This window comes from Moschus berezovskii, chromosome 3, assembly GCF_049115385.1.
Source record: "Moschus berezovskii isolate FMDL1 chromosome 3, NW_MosBer_1.0, whole genome shotgun sequence".
Classification (NCBI taxonomy): Eukaryota; Metazoa; Chordata; class Mammalia; order Artiodactyla; family Moschidae; genus Moschus; species Moschus berezovskii.
Genome location: NC_142462.1, coordinates 87585832 through 87608668, shown reverse-complemented (window position 1 = coordinate 87608668; position 22837 = coordinate 87585832). Strand labels below are relative to the sequence as shown.

Here is a 22837-nt window from a genome sequence, read left to right as displayed (position 1 = left end):
ATGCCCAGTACGCGTGCCGAGTGTTGGAAGGATGGGGCCGGCGGTAACAAGAATCAATATATATTTACGGCAGGGGCGGGGGAGGGGGGTGCGCGGAGGCTGCAGGGCGGGGCAGCGTTAATGAGAGCAAGCCCGGCTTGTGGTTGGTTCCGGAGTCTGGTACCCACAGAGGAGCAGGCACGGAGGGAGGGGATGCGGGCGGGAGGATAAAGCGATGAAGTGCGCTGCGTTACCGCGCATGAGGCGCGGTTGTTGGAGCAGGAATACAGTGCGTCTCTGACCCAGCGGGCCCTCTCCTAGCGCACACACTCATCAAATCGCACGCGCCCCTCCGCCGCGGCCGTGGCCGCTGCTCTCCCCCGGCACCCAGAGCTTTATGAGAGTGGGTGGGTGCCGCGGTCACCACCCCCCGGCAGGTCCCCGGCGTCCGGCGCACCATGCAGGGCACGTGCGCCCCCCGTCTCTAACCTGCGCGCAGATGGGAGCATGATCTGTGCCCAGGCCGGAGCTGCCAAGGTAAGCGGGCTCCGGGCGGGGACTCTGCCTACCGCCCCTTCCCCCGCCCTCCTCTGGGTGGCTTCCCAGCCGCTCTGGAGGCCCCGTCAGCGCCCTCCCTCCCCAGGGTCCGGGATCCACCCTCCTCCCCACCCTCTTGCTTCTCCCGCGAGGTTCAATTGTCAGCCTGGGGAGCGCCGCCACCCTGGCCGGGCAGGCATCCCCGGGTGGCGACCCCGGTTTGGGTACAGCTGGCACACCGGGCCCTCCTGCCGGGTACAGAGAGAAACAAAGAAGCCCCCAAGCGGGGGTTCGTGGCGCCTCCCCCGGTCCCCGGCGCCCTCCCAGTGGTGAGGAGGTATCAGGGGAGGGGGCGGAGAGACCTACGTAATCCCCGTTACCAGCCCACACCCACCCCTTGTGAACTAGAGCTCTGGATTTGGGTTTGCCTCGGGCTCCCTTTTAGACAATTGTGTCCCAAGCAATGCCCAGGGTTAGCCAGCGAGCGCCAGCAGCCCCGCAAGCGCTTGCTCGTGCTCGCTCAGGGGGAGCGTGGCAGGTGCGGCCCTTACTCCCCTGGGTGGTGGCAGGCGGGGAGGATGCGCGATGTGGGTGCTGCTTCAGCGCCTCCCTGTCCCAGGCTGCTCTGCCGGGCCTGCCACCCGAGTTTTAGCGGGAGCAGCCCGTCATGTCGCCTACCGTATTGCGACCTGCACACGGGCGGGGAGGGCGCCGCCGGGAAAAATGCGTCCGGTCTGTTTTTGACTGGAGGTGCAGTTGATCCTACCCCTACATTCCTAGTTCGTGACAATGCAGCAAAATCCGAGGGCTCAAACCCCGGTTCCTCCCGTGCCTTCTGATGGCCCTGCCTTTTTGATGTCGCGGCCCCTTGGCCGAGTCGCGGAGTACTGGGTGCGTGGTCTGCCTGCCTGTCTTGCATACAGAAGCTGGGCATCATAAGTTCTTCCTGGCGAATTTCAGCGCGTGGGGGGAGCTGGCAGGGACACAGGCTGCAGAGCTGCTCGGCTTCCTGTGATTCCGGGCACAGCGCACCCCAGTCTGCATTGGGCTGACACCAGACAGCATGTGGGGATTTTCCTAGTTGCTGAAGATATTATTTGACGTTGCTGTAGTTTTGTGCTTACTTCTCTTGGGATCTGCAGTGGTGCAATTCTCCTCTTGTTTTTATCTTGTTTCTCTCTGAAAAGATAAGGCTGTGTTCAGCAGAAATGGATACAGGAAGAGCAGCATAGTTCAAAGACTAAGAGAGGCATCTTCTCTCTTTTCCTGGAATCTTAAGGCGATTTAGGAGGGCAGATGCCCTACCCGAAAAGGCCAGCCTTTAAAGACCCCGGCAGTGTCGTGGTCCAAGGCGTCTCAAAGCAGGTGGCCAGATCTGCGTTTCTCCTCAGCGGACTCGCTCCGGCTGTGGCTATTACGGTAATTCGTTCTAGATCGGGGATTCATTTTGAAAATGTGTGTTTTCCGCTAAGAAGGGATTAGAGTCCACATGTCTACCCTGGTATGGTGTGTGTGCCTGTTTGGTAGAGAAATGGAATGTGTAGAATTCCCTGTTGCCCCCTTCCTCTGCTTGCTACCTCTGCCGGAGTGTGGCACTGGGACAGTATAACACTGTTCTAATTCCTAGACCTACCTACAGGCATATTGGACTTAAGAGTCTATGCTTAATAAACTGAGTTCTGACTAATTCTGGGATCCCAGGCTAGTACAAGGTGGCAGCTGTGTGGAATGACTGTTGTTTTTGTCTGGGGTAGTTTCTTCATAAAGGCAAATTGCCTAAGTTTGTTCAGATTGTGACGTTATTGACTGGATAAGGAGACCACATCCTGAGCTGAAACAGCCTATCACCGCATCAGTGTTGAGGGACTGCAACTGCTGTGATGTGTGTCTGTGGCATCACTTGGTTCCTTTCACACTTCTGGCTTTGAAAGATGGGTGTTTTCAAAGACTGCTTTGAGATTTACCTTCTGTGGTACTTGCATCAGTGTTACTGTTACTATGGGAAATGCTAAAAGGCCAGATGTGATCATGGGAAGGCAAGTCTCAGGCATCTCCTTCCTTATCTGTAATGTAAGTTGGACTAGCTGATTTCTGTCCTTCTATCCAGTTCCAGTATTGTGTGATAATGGTGGAGAAGTAAGAAAAGTTACCAAATTTAGCAAGGCTAATTATAGCCCCAAACTATATGCGCAAACCAGGGATTGATGATAGAATTTATGGTTTATTTTTATACCTGCATTGTTTTTAACCCCAGCGTCTGCATATTTCCCATAAAAGAAATTAGCCAACAACTCAAACAGGTCATTTTCTTTCCACTATATCAAGAGATTTAATAGGGATGGGGGACAGAGAAGAATGTTGGATTAACTGGATAACAGATTTTTCTCCTTGTTGTGGCTTAATTAGCAATTCCCGCCCTGTCTTTTGTAGCTGATTTCCAATGATTGATTTTATTTGTTTGCTCTTAATGAAAGACTCAGGATAACTGTTTAATTCTATGTAGCAATTGTTAGTAACCTGCCACTTACTTTCCCTGATCGTATTTGGTATTGCTCATAAAACTTGCCAGGACTGTTGCCTGTTGTAAAAATAAGGCAACAATTATTCTGAACAGGCAAGCAAAGTGTTTTCTTATAGTAATTTTTACAGTTTAGGGATAGTTGGGATGTTTGGTTATTGATTTATGCTGATCCACACAATTTTCCCCAGCAGTGTGCTTTTTTTTTAAGTTACAAATCAAATAACATCCTGGAATAACAATACCTGCCAAGCATAATGAGTCAATGCCGTCTTGTTTTCCCACAGCCTTTTCACATGCCGCTAAGGCAGCACTTATCATATTGCAGTTACCTGAGTTGTGAATGGGCACAGTCCCCTGGTCTCACTCCTGGTGTGAGCTCCTTGAGGACAAGGGCATTGTTAGCTTCTTTTGTCTCATCTCTCTAACACCTCAAACTTTTCCCTGAACATGGTGTGTTCTCAGGAATATTGACTGTGGACCTCAGATCAGAAAAAAAGCCCCTCTACTTGTTTAGGCAGGAGGTAGGTGGGAAGTCTTCCCTTCATGAGTCAGATAGGCAAATCAGAGAGGTTATGTAAGACGCTGAAGGGAACCAGTGAGCTGGGACTCAAATCCAGGCAGAGAGAGGCTCCAGCCCCACCCATGTAGACTGCAAGTTCAGATCCTGCAGGTTTGGGTTCTTTATTTTTCACTTGGATGACCTGGATTGTCCATGTTGACAAAATCGAGGTGATCACTGCCCTGTTCTAGCTGTGGCCTTAGAAGGAAACATGTCCAGTACAAGCGCTCTGTGCGCCCTTACCTGCACTTAGAAAGGGGAGCATCCCTCAGCCCTCCTTCTCTCCACCTCTTGGTCTCACCACCCAGAGCTTGCTAGGATGACAGACTCATCCAGGGAAAACCACTGACCAGACCCATTGTTTGTTCAAATCACTTTTAACCACCATCAGCTGAGCTTCTGAAACAAGCCAGCAGTTAGCCCACAGACACCCTCTTTCCTGCCCCTCCCACCCTGATGGGATCTCCCAACAGAGAGACCCCTGCTTCTCTCCCATCACTTCCTTCCTGTCCATCCTAGAAAACAGCACAGGTTATGGTTAGGAAATCTGGAATTTCAGTGCCTGCGTACCATTTCTATAATCCAGTCCTGGATATGTTTGCTGTTCATGGAGTTTTAGAGAACACAGTGTGAAATGTTCAAGGGGATGTTTATCAAATCACTTCTGTCTGAGGTTAAATTTCTTCTTCCTTAAAAGGAGGGAGTTGAAGCAAGTAATCCCAAAGGATTAACGGCATGATTCTGTGATTGTTTTTCTTGGTTTATGCGATTTTACCAGTTGAAGGGTGAAAAATATTAATGAGAATTTAACTTCACAATATAGAGAGTAGAAATACTTAAGGCCATGTGGGTCAGTCTCTGGGTTATCTAATAATCCCTTTAAGTCCTCTGTTAACACTGTTCTCTATAAATACAGTAATTCTCTCTTATTTGTAAAACTGAATTTACTATATTGAAGGGAAAAGTTTGTGGCAGTTTCTGATGCCAGTGAGGAGGGCAGTGGGTCAGATGTTTAGAGTTTTAGGGTTTAATGGTCAAAGGTTCCAAGAGCTACTATGAAGCATTTTTAGTTTGGTCATTGAGTGTGTCTTCCAACTGAGTAACTCTTACACTCAAAGTATTTCCTAAGATTCATGACAATGTACCTTTCTGTTTCTGCCTGCTTCTCATTTTGCTCTTTTTGTTTGTTTTTGCCTCTTCTTTTTAACTACACTGATGTCCTGTCACATCCATAAAACATGCCTATAGTAGCACTGCCCACCCACTCCCACTCTACCCCGCCAAATACAGGTGTCAGAGCCTCATAACTTTCCTCCTTGTCTCAGCCTTTTCTTTTTTCATGAACATTGCTTCTCAAGTGAAGATGCAAAGACGGATAGAGGCAAACCAGCTCACCTGCTGATTTTGCTTATGGTACACGTTTATGTCTCACAGACTTTCTGACCACCGACATTTGTGTCTTAAAGCCTCCTTAAATACTTGAAGAAACCAAGCCCTAGATAGGTGATTTGTTGGTTTGGCCAAAAAGTTTGCTTCCGTTTTCCCATACCATCTTGCAGGAAAACCCAAACAAACTTTTTGGCGAAACCAATATATATCTCATCCCATAATGTTTGGATGTGTGGGTATTGGTAAGTGGCTGTCATGTTCTGTGACTTGAGAACTGTAGGGAAAATGATAAGTAGTCAACATGGGATGACAGTAATGTCGTCACTCATTGCCAAAATGTCACAGGGACCACTGAGCTCCCAGGTCACTGAAGAAAGCATCTGGGTTCCATGGCAGTAAGTGATGTGCACTGCTCACAGGATGCTTTTCCTGATTTATTGGCCCCAAGTTTGAAAAGGGAGAGTTCATGGTACACATGGGCTCTCCTGGTATTATCAGACATCTATCTCATTGCAGTATTTTGGGGCAAATTCAGTGGCTGGAACTTAAACTGATATTGGGGGTGGGGGAAGGTGGGGAGATCTGGGAAAGGACGCCATCTGGGGCTGTGATGATGAATGCTATCATGGAAACTTCATGCGGGGTCCCTTTTATATATTTAGTAGAGCAGATTTTCCCTTTCACACTTTCTAGATCTATTTGTATTGCACAGATGTCAGGGAAATATCATGAGTGTGAAAGAAAAAAAAAAAAGACCAAAATTCACATCCAAGGCCAGGGATTGTAATTCAATCACTTTGTCCTTAAATTGACACCCATTTAACTTGCACAAACGTTTCCTGCTTTTGCTTTCGGGGGTTTAAGTCACAGCAGTTTCAGAAACAGAAATCTCAGTCCTACATATTGGAACTCAGAGATTCAGGTTAAAGGGAAAAACCATGCAGAGGTACATTAGACCTGGCTTGCTTACTGTCAGGACCAGAGCTAATGGACCCACCAGCCATTTGTCATCTTCCTTCCTGTAATCCACTAATCAGCCAAAAAACTGCAGGACACAATCAATAGGTTTTTATCCTTAAAAGGACTTTTCTTTTTCCTTACTGTTATCCCTAATGCCCTTTGCCATCAAAACTTGTAAAAATATTTATATGTATTTATTTGGCTGCGCCAGGTCTTAGCTGCCGCGGGATCTTTGATTTTCATTGTGGCACGTGGGATCTTTAATTGTGACATGCAGACTCAGATGCTGCTTGTGGGATCTAGTTCTCCAACCTGAGATTGAACCTGGGCCCCCTGCGTTGGGAGTGTAGCCACTGGACCACCAAGGAAATCCCCCTTTGCCATTAGAACTTAAAACTACTTAATGAAGAAACTTCCCCTTCTATTCTGATCACATTTTTGTGGAAGTGAGTTTTTCAAAGTTGAGAAAAAAAAAATAACTGAGGGTTTTGCTGGCATTTTCTCCCCTTATCCCACCCCTCGGTGCTGCCTCTGTCCACAGCCAGACACAGCACCTGCAGGTAAAGGGGATGATAGTTACAGATGCAGGTGGCACACAATGTGCTGTTAGCATGTTACATTTTATAGATCCTTCCTGACTCCGTACTCCCCACCATGGATGGTCTCTTTCCTCTTCTATAACACAGCTTGAAAAAGTTTTCTACACTGGGTTTCTTCACTCTCTCTGTCTTAGCCTGTAAAGACATATTTTAATGTATACCATTTGATTCAGACAGATGACACGTTTAGCACATATGCAGATTATGAATCAAAAACAAATACCTGCCATGCAGCAGAGCACTGTCAGTTCCTTTGAGGCTCTCTGGTGCCCTGGCCTCATCTCTCTTTGCCTCTCTCGACAGCATCCCATCCAGGCTTTTGTCCCCTTCCTTCTGCTCTTCCGATGATGATCACCAGTGCTCTTTGCCCTGTACTCCTATGTGGTCAGTTCTCCATCCCAGTGTTCTGATCTCCCAACAACATCTCACACTCAGGACCATTCCCTCTTTCTCATGCCCCTGGCTTCTAGGATGCTGGTTTCTCCTGGTGTTTTTGTTTTTGCTTTTACTGTCTCCTTGGGTCTGCTTTCTTAGGCTCTCTTGATAGCCCCTGAGTTTTTATCCCTGCTGACGTACTGATTTTTGACCCCTACACGATGGAATTCTCCAGGAAGGGCCTGGCTGTCAGGTCGCTTCTTACCTATGTATTCCTTCCTTCAGTCTCAAAATTGCCTTCTTGTTGATGATCTCAAGTTTATTTCCCCAGTCCTGACTCATTCCCAGAATGCCAGACTTACATATGCCACCAGCAGCACCACCCCTTGAATGCCACACAAAAGTTAAATCTATAGGTGCAAAACACAACTCTGGATTTTCATGCCCCAAACCTGCTTACACCCTCCCCGCCCCAGAGTGATCTCTGTTAGGGACAACTGTCTTTCCAGTTGCTCAGGCCAAATGCCTTTGAGTTCCCGATTTTTCTCTCACCCCAGTCTAGCTTTCAGCAAGTCACTTTTCCTTTGCTTCACCTGCTCCATCTAGCACCACCACTCCTATCTAATCTACCATACTTGCCTTTTGCACTTGACCACTAACCAGTTTCCTGCATTTCTTGTCCAAATCTCTTCTCTTATAGCAGTCCAAATGATCTGCTAGGTGTCAGGCATTGTTTTAGATGCTGGCATGTAGCATAAGCACAACACACAGCAATCACAAATCCTGTTTCAGTAAGTCCCCTGCATATGAATCTTCAAGTTGCATACTTTCAAAGATGAGAACATGTATTCACATGTTCAATTACATAGGTTAGTTAACGTGTCTGGCATACATTGTCACATGCACGCATCCTCTACAAGTGGTTGTGCTTTTATGTACTTCACTGCACAGTACCTTATGGAGTATAGTATCTTTATTTCAAGCTCAGGATGTCTGGTAGCAAGCATAAAAGCAGCAGTGATGTACAGTACAGCAGTGATGCACTATACAGAGAGTTGTGTTAATTGAGTGCCTTGGCTAACTTTGTTGGACTTATGAACAAGTTGGACTTACAAATGCACTCTTGGAGTGGATCTCAATTGTATGTAGGGGACTTAGGGTATTTCTTTGCCTACAATCCCTCAGTGGCTCCACCCTGCTTGCAGTGAAATTCAGACCTCTTTCTAAGCTTCCATGATAGCTCCATTGGTAAAGAATCTGCCTGCAATGCAGGAGACACCAGTTCGATTCCTGGGTTGGGAATATCTGCTGGAGAAGGATAGGCTACCCACTCCAGTATTCTGGCCTGGAGAATTCCATGGACTGTATGTATAGTCCATGGGGTTGCAAAGAGTCGGACACGACTGAGCGACTTTCACTTTCACTGCTTGGCCTCCAAGGTGCTACATAACTGGGCCTCCAGCTGCTGCCTCACTCTCTCCTTATCCTGCACACCGGGTCCCAGTCTCCAATCTCCTCGTTCTTCCTAGAATATGTGGGGCACATTCTCATCTCACATGCTGTTCCTTCAACTTAGGAGAGGTCTCAAAGTTCCCTGAACTTGCCCCCTGTGTTAATGAAACAGCAAACTTTCCAAAAGGCTTTCCCTGACCATCTGTTTACACTGTGCTCTCTTCCATCAACTTGCCCTCTATTCTTACACCCCTTAGGACCACCTGCTTTGTTGTACATGTGTTTTTTAACTGATGTGTCCATCTCCCCTTCTAACTTATGAACTTAGATCAAGGACCCATCTCTTTGCCAGTGCCTAGAACCATGCCTGGAACATAGTGGACACTCTTTATAGGATACAGATCTCTCTATGATCCTCTGGGTTGGAGTTTGGATGGTATTCTTAGGTGTCTGGATCCTCTGAGAACACTCCTTTTCTTTTCCATAACTGTTTCTCCCACTCTTCAAGGTGGGGGTTGGGGTCTTTATTACTGGGCATTTGGTTGGTCTGGGGTCTCTGTGTCATTTATCCTGGCTGGCACTCTCTGACCGAGCTCCAACTTGTCTTTGCTTCCTCCTCAGCATCCAAAACAAGCAGCTGCAGGTCACGCAGTTATTGTTGAATCTGTGTTGTTCACAAGGTCCCTTCTGTGTTGTTCCTGTTGTTGCCAGGACTTTATAAAACTGCTCTCTGCCCTCCTCTCTCTGTCTTCTCTGGGCCACATGACTTTGTCATCTTCAATGTGAGCCTGTCACTCCTGTGTTCAAAACCCTGCAAGCTGCCAAATTCTATGCAACAAAGAACCAGCTCCCCAGGCTGGCCTCATTGGTCTATGGGCTGTGGCCTGCTCTATGCCTGATATACCCCTTGACCTCAGGACAGACAAATAGACTCTTTTCCCCATTTCTACAAACATGCTCTGTGCTTTCTTATATATATGTACTTTATCCATACATACTTTTTCTACTCTTAGATTCTCTACCCTTCTATAAATCTGCCCATTTTTAAGATCTATCCTAAATCTCAGCTTGTAACAGAAGCCATCACTCCATTTCCCAATAGATATGACTCTTCCCCACTGAGCTTCTGTGTAATGAGCATCATTGTATATGTGTTACTAATGCTCCTACCTTTCAGCCTCCCCACTAAAAGATGACTCCTCAAGGTTAAGGACTGTGTCACCCTTATTTTTGTATCCTTATTTTGACATTTTTCCAGTATTGGCCACTGGAGGTACCATACTGAATATTAAATGAATGATGTGAGAAGGTCTGTATTTTATCATTTTTATAATTTTATTTATTTATTTCTGGCTGTGCTGGGTCTTCCTTGCTTCAAGGACTTTTCTCTAGTTGCAGTGAGCAGGGTTCTCATTGCAGTGGTTTTTCTTGTTGGGAAGCATAGGCTCTAGGGCACTCAGACTTCAGTAGCTGTGGCAAGTAGTCTTGTAGTTGTGACTTCCGGGATCCAGAGCACAGGCTCAGTAGTTGTTTAGCTGCTCCAAGGCATGTGGGATCCTCCCAGATTAGGGATCAAACCAGGTATCTCCTGCATTGGCAGGCAGATTCTTCCCCACTGAGCCATCAGGGAAGCCAAGTCTGTATTTTATCGCTTCTAGAGTGGCATTATGCGCAGTGTGTGCATCCATGAACTGTGTATCACAACGGTAAGTATCGACAGAAAGATGGGAGAGGTGAACTTTACAGGAGAGGAATTTCTATCTGCTTTGTTCGCTGATTCTCCTAAGTGCCAAGAACAGTGCTCAGTAACAACGCAGTAACTGCTCAGGAGACAACATGTATCTGTTCCTACACTGGGTTCTCTTTCTGCTTATGTGGTCCATTCATTTTGCAAATGTAGATGCCTGAGTAAATCTGGACTTTTGACTTTGGTGGGCTACTCTTGGGGATCTTGCTTAAACCTGGTGTCTGCTGGAAACAATGAGAGGTTCTCTGTCACAGAACCACTCCAATGAGAGAAATAATTGGCAGTGAAATTATCCACTCCTAATTTAAACAGGGGTCTTATTGGCGATGCTGCTCCCCTCTTTACTGAACTTTCAACGGCAACCAAGCCCGATTTTTGGTGAGGTGTTGCCACAGGAACTTTGCGAGCGTTTGCCACCCTTTCGTTGCAAGAGAGTAAAATTTATTTTTCTTAGAAACATGCATTCACATCATGGTGTGACATCCTTGAGAGAAATAGCTGAAGATCACAAATTGTTATTGTCCTCTTTTTCCCAGAGTAGAGGAAAAAAATATCACCATATTCACAGTGAGTGTTATGGAGGCTTTCAGGCTTCTAACGAGAAATTTGACCAGGGGACTGTTGAACCACAAACCAAAATTTAAAAATGCATTGTATGTATGTATATGCACATTTCTATATTCAAATACATAGAAGTATATTTAAGATATAGAAATATATGCATATATATTTTAAAATCCTTGTTAACTGTTTTCAAGTAATTTTCAATTATTCCCTCAGAAGACATTTCTTGAAATTCTATTTTATGAAAAGTCTTTATGTTGTGTGAGCTTTCTCCATCTAGACAAAAATCTGCTTACAGCTTAAGATGAAAATGTGCAAAAGACAAAGCAGAGTTAACTCCCTGCAGTGGAGAAACATCTAGTTTGAGAGACAAACTGAAAAAGTTGTGCCCTTTAAGAGTGATAATTTTATTTTTCACACTGTTAATGGAAAATCTATCACATACCCTACAGTAACTGGTTGGGGCATAGGCCTGGATTACTGTAATATTGAATGGTTTGCCTTGGAAAAGAACAGAAATCATTCTGTCATTTTTAAGATTGCATCCAAGTACTGCATTTTGGACTCTTTTGTTGACCATGATGGCTACTCCATTTCTTCTAAGGGATTCCTGCCCACATAGTAGATATAATGGTCATCTGAGTTAAATTCACCCATTCCAGTCCATTTTAATTCACTGATTCCTAGAATGTCTATGTTCACTCTTGCCATCTCCTGTTTGACCACTTCCAATTTGCCTTGATTCATGGACCTAATATTCCAGGTTCCTATGCAATATTGCTCTTTACAGCACCAGACCTTGCTTCCATCACCGGTCACATCCACAACTGGGTATTGGTTTTGCTTTTGCTCCATCCCTTTATTCCTTCTATAGTTATTTCTCCACTGATCTCCATTAGCATACTGGGCACCTACCAACCTGGGGAATTCCTCATTCAGTATCCTATCATTTTGCCCTTTGATACTGTTCATGGGGTTCTCAAGGCAAGTATACTGAAGTGGTTTGCCATTTCCTTCTCCAGTGGACCACATTCGGCTGTGGTCCATGTGATCAGATCAACTAGTTTTCTGTGATTATGATTTCAGTGTGTCTGCCCTCTGATGCCCCCTCGCAATACCTACCGTCTTATTTGGGTTTCTCTTACCTTGGTCGTGGAAAATCTCTTCACAGCCGCTCCAGCAAAGTGCAGCCGCTGTACGTTACCTTGGATGAGGGGTATCTCTCAAGTCCGCCCTCCTGACCTTGAACGTGGAGTAGCTCCTCTCGGCCCTCCTGCGCCCGTGCAGCCACCGCCTGTTGGACGTGGGGCAGCTCCTCTCCGCCGGCCCTGGCCTCAGGCGTTGTAGCTCCTTATGGCTGCGCCTCTTTGCAAGGTCGGTTGCGCCGCGGCATCTCTCGCATCTGCGCCGCCGGGGCCGGCGTCTCTCTCGCCTATGCCCCAACCAGTAGCACTGAAGAAGCCGAAGTTGAACGGTTCTATGAAGACCTACAAGACCTTTTAGAACTAACACCCAAAAAAGATGTCCTTTTCATTATAGGGGACTGGAATGCAAAAGTAGGAAGTCAAGAAACACCTGGAGTAACAGGCAATTTTGGCCTTAGAGCACGGAATGAAGCAGGGCAAAGGCTAATAGAGTTTTGTCAAGAGAAAGCACTGGTCATAGCAAACACCCTCTTCCAGCAACGCAAGAGAAGACTCTACACATGGACATCACCAGATGGTCAACACCGAAATCGAATTGATTATATTCTTTGCAGCCAAAGATGGAGAAGCTGTATACAGTTAGCAAAAACAAGACCAGGAGCTGACTGTGGCTCAGATCATGAACTCCTTATTGCCAAATTCAGACTTAAATTGAAGAAAGTAGGGAAAACCACTAGACCATTCAGGTATGACCTAAATCAAATCCCTTATGATTATACAGTGGAAGTGAGGAATAGATTTAAGGGACTAGATCTGATAGATAGAGTGCCTGATGAACTCTGGACAGAGGTTCGTGACATTGTACAGGAGACAGGGACCAAGACCATCCCCATGGAAAAGAAATGCAAAAAAGCAAAATGGCTGTCTGAGGAGGTCTTACAAATAGCTGTGAAAAGAAGAGAAGCGAAAAGCAAAGGAGAAAAGGAAAGATATAAGCATCTGAATGCAGAGTTCCAAAGAATAGCAAGGAGAGATAAGAAAGCCTTCCTCAGCGATCAATGCAAAGAAATAGAGGAAAACAACAGAATAGGAGAAACAAGAGATCTCTTCAAGAAAATTAGAGATTCCAAGGGAACATTTCATGCAAAGATGGGGTCGATCAAGGACAGAAATGGTATGGACCTAACAGAAGCAGAAGATATTAAGAAGAGGTGGCAAGAATACATGGAAGAACTGTACAAAAAAGATCTTCACGACCAAGATTATCACGATAACGTGATCACTGACCTAGAGCCAGACATCTTGGAATGTGAAGTCAAGTGGACCTTAGAAAGCATCACTATAAACAAAGCTAGTGGTGGTGATGGAATTCCAGTTGAGCTATTTCAAATCCCGAAAGATGATGCTGTGACAGTGCTGCACTCAATATGCCAGCAAATTTGGAAAACCCAGCAGTGGCCACAGGACTGGAAAAGGTCAGTCTTCATTCCAATCCCAAAGAAAGGCAATACCAAAGAATGCTCAAACTACCGCACAATTGTACTCATCACACATGCTAGTAAAGTCATGCTCAAAATTCTCCAAGCCAGGCTTCAGCAATATGTGAACCGTGAACTCCCAGATGTTCAAGCAGGTTTTAGAAAAGGCAGAGGCACCAGAGATCAAATTGCCAACATCCGCTGGATCATGGAGAAAGCAAGAGAGTTCCAGAAAAACATCTATTTCTGCTTCATTGACTATGCCAAAGCCTTTGACTGTGTGGATCACAAGAAACTGTGGGAAATTCTGAAAGAGATGGGAATCCCAGACCACCTGACCTGCCTCTTGAGAAACCTGTATGCAGGTCAAGAAGCAACAGTCAGAACTGGACATGGAACAACCGACTGGTTCCAAATAGGAAAAGGAGTGCGTCAAGGCTGTATATTGTCACCCTGCTTATTTAACTTCTATGCAGAGTACATCATGAGGAACGCTGGGCTGGAAGAAGCACAAGCTGGAATCAAGATTGCTGGGAGAAATATCAATAATCTCAGATATGCAGATGACACTATCCTTATGGCAGAAAGTGAAGAGGAACTCAAAAGCCTCTTGATGAAAGTGAAAGAGGAGAGTGAAAAAGCTGGCTTGAAGCTCAACATTCAGAAAACAAAGATCATGGCATCTGGTCCCATCACTTCATGGGAAATAGATGGAAAAACAGTGGAAACAGTCAGACTTTATTTTTTGGGCTCCAAAATCACTGCAGATGCTGATTGCAGCCATGAAATTAAAAGACGCTTACTCCTTGGAAGGAAAGTTATGACCAACCTTGATAGTATATTAAAAAGCAGAGACATTACTTTACCAACAAAGGTCCGTCTAGTTAAGGCTATGGTTTTTCCCGTTGTCATGTATGGATGTGAGAGTTGGACTGTGAAGAAAGCTGATCGCCGAAGAATTGATGCTTTTGAACTGTGGTGTTGGAGAAGACTCTTGAGAGACTGCAAGGAGATCCAACCAGTCCATTCTGAGGGAGATCGATCCTGGGTGTTCATTGGAAGGACTGATGCTAAAGCTGAAACTGCAATACTTTGGCCACCTCATGAGACGAGTTGACTCACTGGAAAAGACTCTGATGCTGGGAAAGTTTGGGGGCGGGAGGAGAAGGGGACGACCGAGAATGAGATGGCTGGATGGCATCACCGACTCTGTGGACATGAATTTGAGTGTACTCCAGGAGTTGGTGATGGACAGGGAGGCCTGGCGTGCTGTGATTCATGGGGTCGCGGAGAGTCGGACACGACTGAGCGACTGAACTGAACTGAACTGAACTGAACCCTACAGTTGGTTGGGGATTGGTTTACTATGGTGAATAGATACACAGCCACATTCTTAGAGTGAGGTCCTCAAATTTACAGTGTTGCTTCCTGTTCATTAAATAGACATCACCCTTGTCAGGGACTTAGAACTTACTGTGATATTTTTCAATTAAGCTTAATTTTATCAAAATCGAATGTTCCTATCCTAGTTCTTAGGCACCTTAGAGTCAAGGCACTAAGTCTGTTACGTGAGAGCTCACTGCTGTAGGAATATGCTCCTCCTAATTTGAAGTTTTGCCACAAATCTTTTTTCCACTGATCCAGAGAATCTTCTAGAGCAAGAAGCATTTTTTTTTTTTTTTTTAATCAGACTCACCACCTGCTCAGGACACAGAGGCTCCCAAGAGCAGGTGAAGTGAATGGCCTGGCTTGGTGCACAAAAGTGTCTGAAATTCACAGACTACCCTGGACATCAGGCCCCAGCCTGCTTGCCTGCCTTATGCTGTGAAATAGTGATGCCATAGCTGTTCAGATGGGGTGGAATTCTGGTCAGGAGGGGAGAGGAGGCAAGAAGACCAAAGGCCAAAGCCTTCTTTCTGGAGATCTGTGTCTTGCTCCAGGGTAAATGGTATAGATCATGCTAACCTAGCATATTTTTTAGTTTCTTGGAGAAAGCATTGAATGAATCTTCTCAGCTAGGTGAAGTTAAGGATTTATGGCAAGAGAAATAAATCTATCCCAGGTGGCCCAGGGGTAAAGAATTCACCTGCCAATGAAGGAGCCTCAGGTTCGATCCCTGGGTAGGGAAGATCCCTGGGAGAAGGAAATGGCAACCTACTCGAGTATTCTTGTCTAGAGAATCCCATGGACAGAAGAGCCTAGTGCCCACAGTCCTTGGGGTCACAAAGTCAAACTCAACTTAGTTACTGAACAGCAACAACAACAAAACCTGCATTGGTATCTCTAGGTATGGGAGTGATTGGGGAGGGTAGGAATTGGGTGGAAGAAGAGTCAAGCGCACTTTCACTGTAGTTCTGAGGACAGGACCCCTCTCTTTTTCCAGGGATCATTAATCTCTACTGAATAGTGTCATTGATGGGCTATTTTTATAGAAACATTAAGCTTTGGGGTAGGAATTTTTTCTTCATTGTTAGAATTCTCACCTTTGAAATTTCATTTTAGAGGCAAAAGAGGGTGAATGACTTGTTTTTTACATTGGCTCATCTTGTTATGAATTTGCAAATGGCTTTTGAGGGATCCAGATATTTTATTTTTCGAATCTATTTTTTTTTTCAAAGTTCTGTTAGCAGGTTCAACTCATGACTTCAGGCATTTTTCAGGCAATGAGCTCAGTGAGATTTGAAAATTAGCTAAGCCATTTATAGATTCATAGAATGCTGGCTGGGGAAGGAACCTCAGCCACGTCCCATTTAACCCCCTAATATTCCATGTGACAAAACTGCCATCTCCCAGTGTCACAGTTGTTAAACCTGGGGTGGGAAGCTGTCTCTGGGTTCCTGGCTCAGTGCTCTGTAGCTCCTTTGCTAGCTCGTTTAGGGCAGGGCAGGAAACGTGGATATCTTTGGGGTCCAGGCAGATGAGGATTTCGGGATTGGAGGCAGGTAAGGGGACTGTACTGGGAACTAATGCTGCTAGGGCAAGTTCTTGTGCCCTATGCACAGTGAGGCCAAACAAATAGAAATGTTGGAGTTTGCAGCAGAGAAAGGTTTATTGCAGGGCCATGCCCTAAAAAGCCCCAGGTTCCCCAAAGTGTTTCTGCAAGGCATTTTTAAAAGCCAGGTGTGGGAAGGGGATCACAAGGTAGGTGGTCAGCTTTTGCACAGTTCTCTGATTGGCTGATGGTGATGGAACAGGGTGGTGTGGGAGAGGTTAACATTATCAGTTCTTAGGCTCCAGGAAGCCTGGGGCTATGTGCTCATTGTCATCCACTATTAATAGTTCAGTACAGTTCAGTTCAGTCGCTCAGTTGTGTCCGACTCTTTGCAACCCCATGGACTGCAGCATGCCAGGCCTCCCTGTCCATCACCAACTCCTGGAGTTTACTCAAACTCATGTCCATGGAGTCGGTGATGCCATCCAACCACCTCATCCTCTGTGGTCCCCTTCTCCTCCTGCCTTCTATCTTTCCCAGCATCAGGATCTTTTCAAATAAGTCAACTCTTTGCATCAGATGGCCAAAGTATTGAAGTTTCAGTTTCAACATCAGTCCTTCCAATGTACATTCAGGACTAATTTCCTTTGGGCTCCAAAAGCACTGCAGATGGTGAGTCCAGCCATGCAATTAAAAGATGCTTGCTCCTTGAAAGAAAAGTTATGACCAACCTAGACAGCATATTAAAAAGCAGAGACATTACTTTGCCATCAAGGGTCCATCTAGTAAAGGCTATGGTTTTTCCAGTAGTCATGTATGGATGTGAGAATTGGACTATAAAGAAAGCTGATCGCCGAAGAATTGATGCTTTTGAACTGTGGTGTTGGAGAAGACTCTTGAGAGTCCCTTGGACTGCAAGGGGACCAAACCAGTCCATCCTAAAGCTTCCATTTGGTGTGGGGGTTTTTCACATCTGCAGAACAACTCAGGAAATGTGCATCAGATACTGTTATCTATTCTGTAGTACTTCAGAGAAGAGCTAAAGCAGAGAATAAGAGGGAAGACCCCAGAGGATCCTGCTTGGTTACAGTGCTGGTCGTTAATCAGCTTCAGGCTAGTGTTGACACTGGGATGGTGATCCAGTGTTGCTAGTGCATCTGATTTTTCCAAGAAAACCGAAATACTTGATATTTAAGAGAAATTCTGTAATTTTAAGATTCTTTTTTTACTAATTCAATCTAATGATTTTATAATTCTCAGTGGGCTCAACCAGGCAAAACTGTAAATATCTAGTTTGTAACTTCTGATCTAGGAAAACTGTGCTTTGAGGATTACTAAGATGGAAAGAAAGGACCATGATCATGGCTTCAAATACTTAAAATCTGAAAGGTGGCAGAGGTACTTATTCCAAGTCTGGAACAAAAACTAGTGGGCAGAGAATTTTGGTTCCATAATAAAAACTTTCTGTTAACTCAGAATTATTTAAGAGGAGTGAAGTATTAGTGTGCCAGGGTGCCATTGAGTAGAGGTCACTGAGACCTGTGTTGGGATGCTGGATAGAGGCCTGGGGTACTGGCAGTTTCCGTGGCTCCTTGGTGATAAGCTCCAAGGTTGTTCTCTAACTGGCTTTGCAGTCATCCTGGGAGCCTCCCACTGCCTCAATATGCCCTGGGAAATGGGCCAAAACTTTCAGGGAAAATCCAGTGGGATGAAAGTTATGTGTATATAGTTGCCCTCACTCTTTCAAATAAAACCCCATCAGTTCGATTCTTTCTTCCACCAAGGGATTCCTTTCTATCCTCCCCACTAATGGCTCTATTCTCTCCTATCCATAAAACACTGCGCAAGCCTTCTTCACCTTCTGCATCCCTACCCACCACTAGGAAAACTCATCTTTTCTCAATTTTTGGCTATACCACTTAAACTTTTTGTTTTCTTTTAAATGCAGCACGTATGTATCATTATCTAAACCAAGAGTCTACAGACTAGGGCTGACTTGCCTCCAGTTTTTGTACAGTCACAGCCATCATTTACATGTTCTCTATGGCTATTTTCTCTACAGCAGAGCCAAGTAGTGGAGACAAAGGCCATAAGACCTGAAAAGTCTAAAATATTTACTAACTAGCCCTTTAAGAAAGTTTATTGACCCCTGATCTATATGAAAATGATTATACCAGATAGATAATCTGAAAAAAAACATGTGCAAAGGATAAAGTAACAACCATCTGCAATGACCAGATGAAATAACCATTGGCTTTTTAGTGTATTTTAAGGCATATATACATTATAAAATTAAAATCACATTAGAAACACAATTTCTTGTTTAACAACTTGCATTTTCTTGACATACAACTTTTAATATTCTATTTCTATGTTATTTTAATCAGCTATATAGTAATCTCTGTAATACTCCAAGTATATATCTATTATGGAATTTTTTTTTTCTGTTTGGCTTGCGAGATTGTAGTTCCCTGACTCCTGGGGCGTTGGCAGTGAAAGGACAGAGTCCTAACCGTTGGTCTGGGAAGTTATAATACGGGATAGTCCCCATATTATGCGTTTGCGTGGCTGCGTGCTTAGTCACTTCAGTTGTATCCAACTCTTTGTGACTCTATGGACTATAGCCAGCCAGGCTCCTCTGTCCATGGGATTCTCCAGGCAAGAATACCGGAGTGGGTTGACATGCCCTCCTTCAGGGGATCTTCCTGACCCAGGGATCGAATCTGAGTCTCCTGCATTGCGGGCAGATTCTTTACCCACTGAATCATCTGGGAAGCCCCATATTACGCATTAATTTTTATTGTGGTATTTGAGGTATATTTTAAATACAAAATTTTATTTAATCCTTTTAAGTGCTTATGTGGGAAATAGTAATTTTACAAACTAGACTTGAAGTGTTTCTGTGACTTGGCCAACTTATACAGGTAGACTATCTGACAACCAACCCTGTATTTTCCACCATCCCACTATTACTGGGCATTGAAGTTAATTTTATTCTTTTGTTTTTATTCTGGGGAGAGGTGCCTATTAGAAATATTGCATTAATGAATATCAATATACATAAACCATTAACTGCATTTCATATTATTTCCATAGAATTCATTCCCCAAAGCAGAATTAATGAATCTAGAGATTCATTGAGGTTCCTCAGACACCCCAGAGAGTCAATATTCAGAAAAGTTGTAACAACATATGCTAACAGCCTGTGAGGGTGCCAGCCTCCAAATATTCAGTACCAAGTACTATGCTTTATCCAGTCTATTTTTGTTCTTTTGTCACGGAAAAGAGGGATCCTGGAGGCTGACTCTTTGTAGGTAGTTGTGACCAAGTGATTCCTCTGAGAATGACTTCTGGGAAAGATGTTCCCTGGATAAGAAAGGACAGGCTAGGTGGTCACAAGTCTTTTGCCCTTTGCCTTTCCACTTCTTCTAGCAATCTTGGGACCAAGCATAGGAAGCTGCAGGCTGGGAATGGCAGGTGCAAGGAAAGGTGTATCCTTGTGGGTACCTTGTGGGAAAAATACCCCAGATTAATGAAGTCTATGTTGCTGGGTTTCTTGATACTCAGGTAGATGCAATCCTATCCATTTCCAGTGAAGGTAAGAAGGAGCAGCGAGGCTGTTTCTGTAAATTCTTTTTACTTGTATTTTGCCAATACCTCTTCCCCAGGCAAGGTTTTAGTGCTTCTTTTTCCAATTTGTATGAATCTTTATATATTATTATAGATATTAAGATACAGATATTTGAGATTGTTATGTCTTTTAATTTTATTTTTGTAACTTGCCTGTTAAGGTGGCATCTCCATCTAAAGGTACAATTTGTCTTCACAATTAATAACAGGGACAAATTTCTATTTCCCAATAACCTGTCACGTAATTGTTTTATCATCCATTGTTACCTTCTCAGAATCTGTTATCCTTGGGAACTGCAAATCCTTGACTTTCCAATGATCTAATTCCTTCCATGTTTATCAGCTGCCATTCTTCTGTGAAAAGAGCTTTCCCTGTTTTTCTGCTCTCTTCTTTTGGGAGGAATCACTGTGTCCTGATTGTCAAGAAGCAACAGTTACAACTAGACATGGAACAACAGACTGGTTCCAAATCGGAAAAGGAGTACGTCAAGGCTGTATATTGTCATCCTGCTTATTTAACTTATATGCAGAGTACATCATGTGAAATGCCAGGCTGGATGAAGCACAAGCTGGAATCAAAAGTCCTGGAAGAAATATCAATAACCTCAGATATGGAGATAACACCACCCTTATGGCAGAAAGTGAAGAACTAAAGAACCTCTTGATGAAAGTGAAAGAAGAGAATGAAAAAGTTGTCATAAAACTCAACATTCAGAAAACTAAGATCATGGCATTCAGTCCCATCACTTCATGGCAAATAGATGGGGAAACAATGGAAACAGTGACAGACTATTTTGGGGGGCTCCAAAATCACTGCAGATGGTAACTGAAGCCATGTAATTAAGAGATACTTGCTCCTTGGACGAAAAGCTATGACCAACCTAGACAGCATATAAAAAGCAGAGGCATTAGTTTACCAACTAAGGTCCATCTAGTCACAGCTATGGTTTTTCCAGTAGTCATGTATGGATGTGAGAGTTGGACTATAAAGAAAACTAAGCACCAAAGAACTGATGTTTTTGAACTGTCGTGTTGGAAAAGACTCTTGAGAGTCCCTTGGACTGCAAGGAGATCCAACCAGTCCATCCTAAAGCAAATCAGTCCTGAATATTAATTGGAAGGACTGATGTTGAAGCTGAAATTCCAATACTTTGGCCACCTGATGCGAAGAACTGACTCATTGGAAAAGACCCTGATGCTGGGAAAGATTGAAGGCAGGAGGAGAAGGGGATGACAGCGGATGAGATGGTTGGATGGCATCACCGACTCAATGGACATGAGTTTGAGTAAACTCCTGGAGTTGGTGATGGACAGGGAAGCCTGGTGTGCTGCAGTACATGGGGTTGCAGAGTCGGACATGACTGAGTGAACTGAACTGAACTGAACTGTGTCCTTATAGATTTTTATTGACTCAGTGTGATATAATCAATTACAGTTGTGATTTTTTTTCATGTTCAAATTAACCCAATTCTGGGCAGGGGGAGCTTTTATGTTATTTCTAACACAATAAATCGAATGGATACATGTCTTAAGTTTCTACCCTTTCTTCGCTCCATCCCTTCTTTCCTTTCTTTCTCTCTGGTTGTGGGTGGGAATTGTTTATAAAATTGGCTAAAACCAGAGCAATATGAAGTAATAGTGGTAAAAGGAGGTCTTATTTTGCCCTTGTCCTTAATTAAATTGGATTTAGTTTTCCACTATTAGATAGTACAGGCTGTTTATTTCAGTTTAAAAAAAAAAAGTTAGTGTTACTCTATGCCTAGTTTAGAATTAGGTTATAAACATTGAATTAAAGGGGGAAAATGAACTCCGGGAGTTGGTGATGGACAGGGAGGCCTGGTGTGCTGTGATGCATGGGGTCGCGGAGAGTCAGACACGACTGAGCGACTGAACTGAACTGAACTGATGCTGAATTAACCAGTATGTTTTCTCCTTTAACCTAATGAAATGATCAGTTACATTAATAGGTTTCCTAGTAATTAAACTATCTTTATTATCTTCAAATGCACTAAACTCAAACATTGTTTATTATTTTTTGAATTCTGCACTGATTCAGTATTCTCAGTTTTATATATTACATACATGTAATAAATATGTTTACTGTATTATATATATATACACAGTAAACTATATATATAACTAAATATAGATGAATAAATGGGATTAGTTTGCATCTTTATTATACTATGTATTTGAAATTTATGAAAGTGAATCAGGAAACTGTTAAGTTCCCTTGAAAAATGTATATGATGTCAGGATTATTATTACCTAGAATTCAGAAAGCTTTACCTGTAAATCCCTTGGGTTTTAGGCTGTTTTCAGGGTCAGTCTGATAAGTTAATTCATTCAGTTCAGTTCAGTTCAGTTCAGTCGCTCAGTCGTGTCTGACAACTCATGGCTATTGCACTATTTATGTTACTGAACCAAGCTTGGATCAGCTTGCCTGTGCACAGTAAAGTCAATCAGCTGACAGCTGGGTTGTGGTGAAGGAAAGTGCAGTGTTTATTGCATGGTAGCAAGCAAAGAGTACAGATAGCTAGAGCTTAAAAGGCCCTGCCTGACTCCCCAAGGTTTTCACAGATAAGTTTTAAAGACAAAGTTGGGGGAGGGGTGGTGTATGATCAGCCTGTGGACATTCTGATTGGTTCAGTTCAGTTCAGTCGCTCAGTCATGTCCGACTCTTTGCGACCCCATGAATCACAGCACACCAGGCCTCCCTGTCCATCACCAACTCCCGGAGCTCACTCAAACTCATGTCCATTGAGTCAGTGATGCCATCCAGCCATCTCATTCTCTGTCGTCCCCGTCTCCTCCCACCCCCAATCCCTCCCAGCATCAGACTCTTTTCCAGTGAGTCAACTCGTCACATGAGGTGGCCAAAGTATTGGAGTTTCAACTTTAGCATCAGTCCTTCCAATGAACACCCAGGATTGATCTCCTTTAGAATGGACTGGTTGGATCTCCTTGCAG

General features: G+C 44.2%; 1 protein-coding gene across 2 annotated transcripts in view; it reads left to right on the top strand.

Annotated features, from left to right (window-relative positions):
• Nucleotides 1–1094: 1094 nt before the first annotated feature.
• HECW1 (HECT, C2 and WW domain containing E3 ubiquitin protein ligase 1) overlaps nt 1095–22837 on the top strand; it is a 478550-nt gene continuing 456807 nt past the window's right edge. Inside the window, exon 1 of one of the 2 annotated variants that reach the window (XM_088834636.1) lies at nt 1095–1243. In XM_088834636.1, the coding sequence (XP_088690762.1) occupies nt 1095–1243 (149 nt within the window). Of the gene's footprint in view, nt 1244–1812; nt 1936–22837 lie in introns of those variants that run through there. The other variant, XM_088834637.1, reaches the window with a different exon arrangement.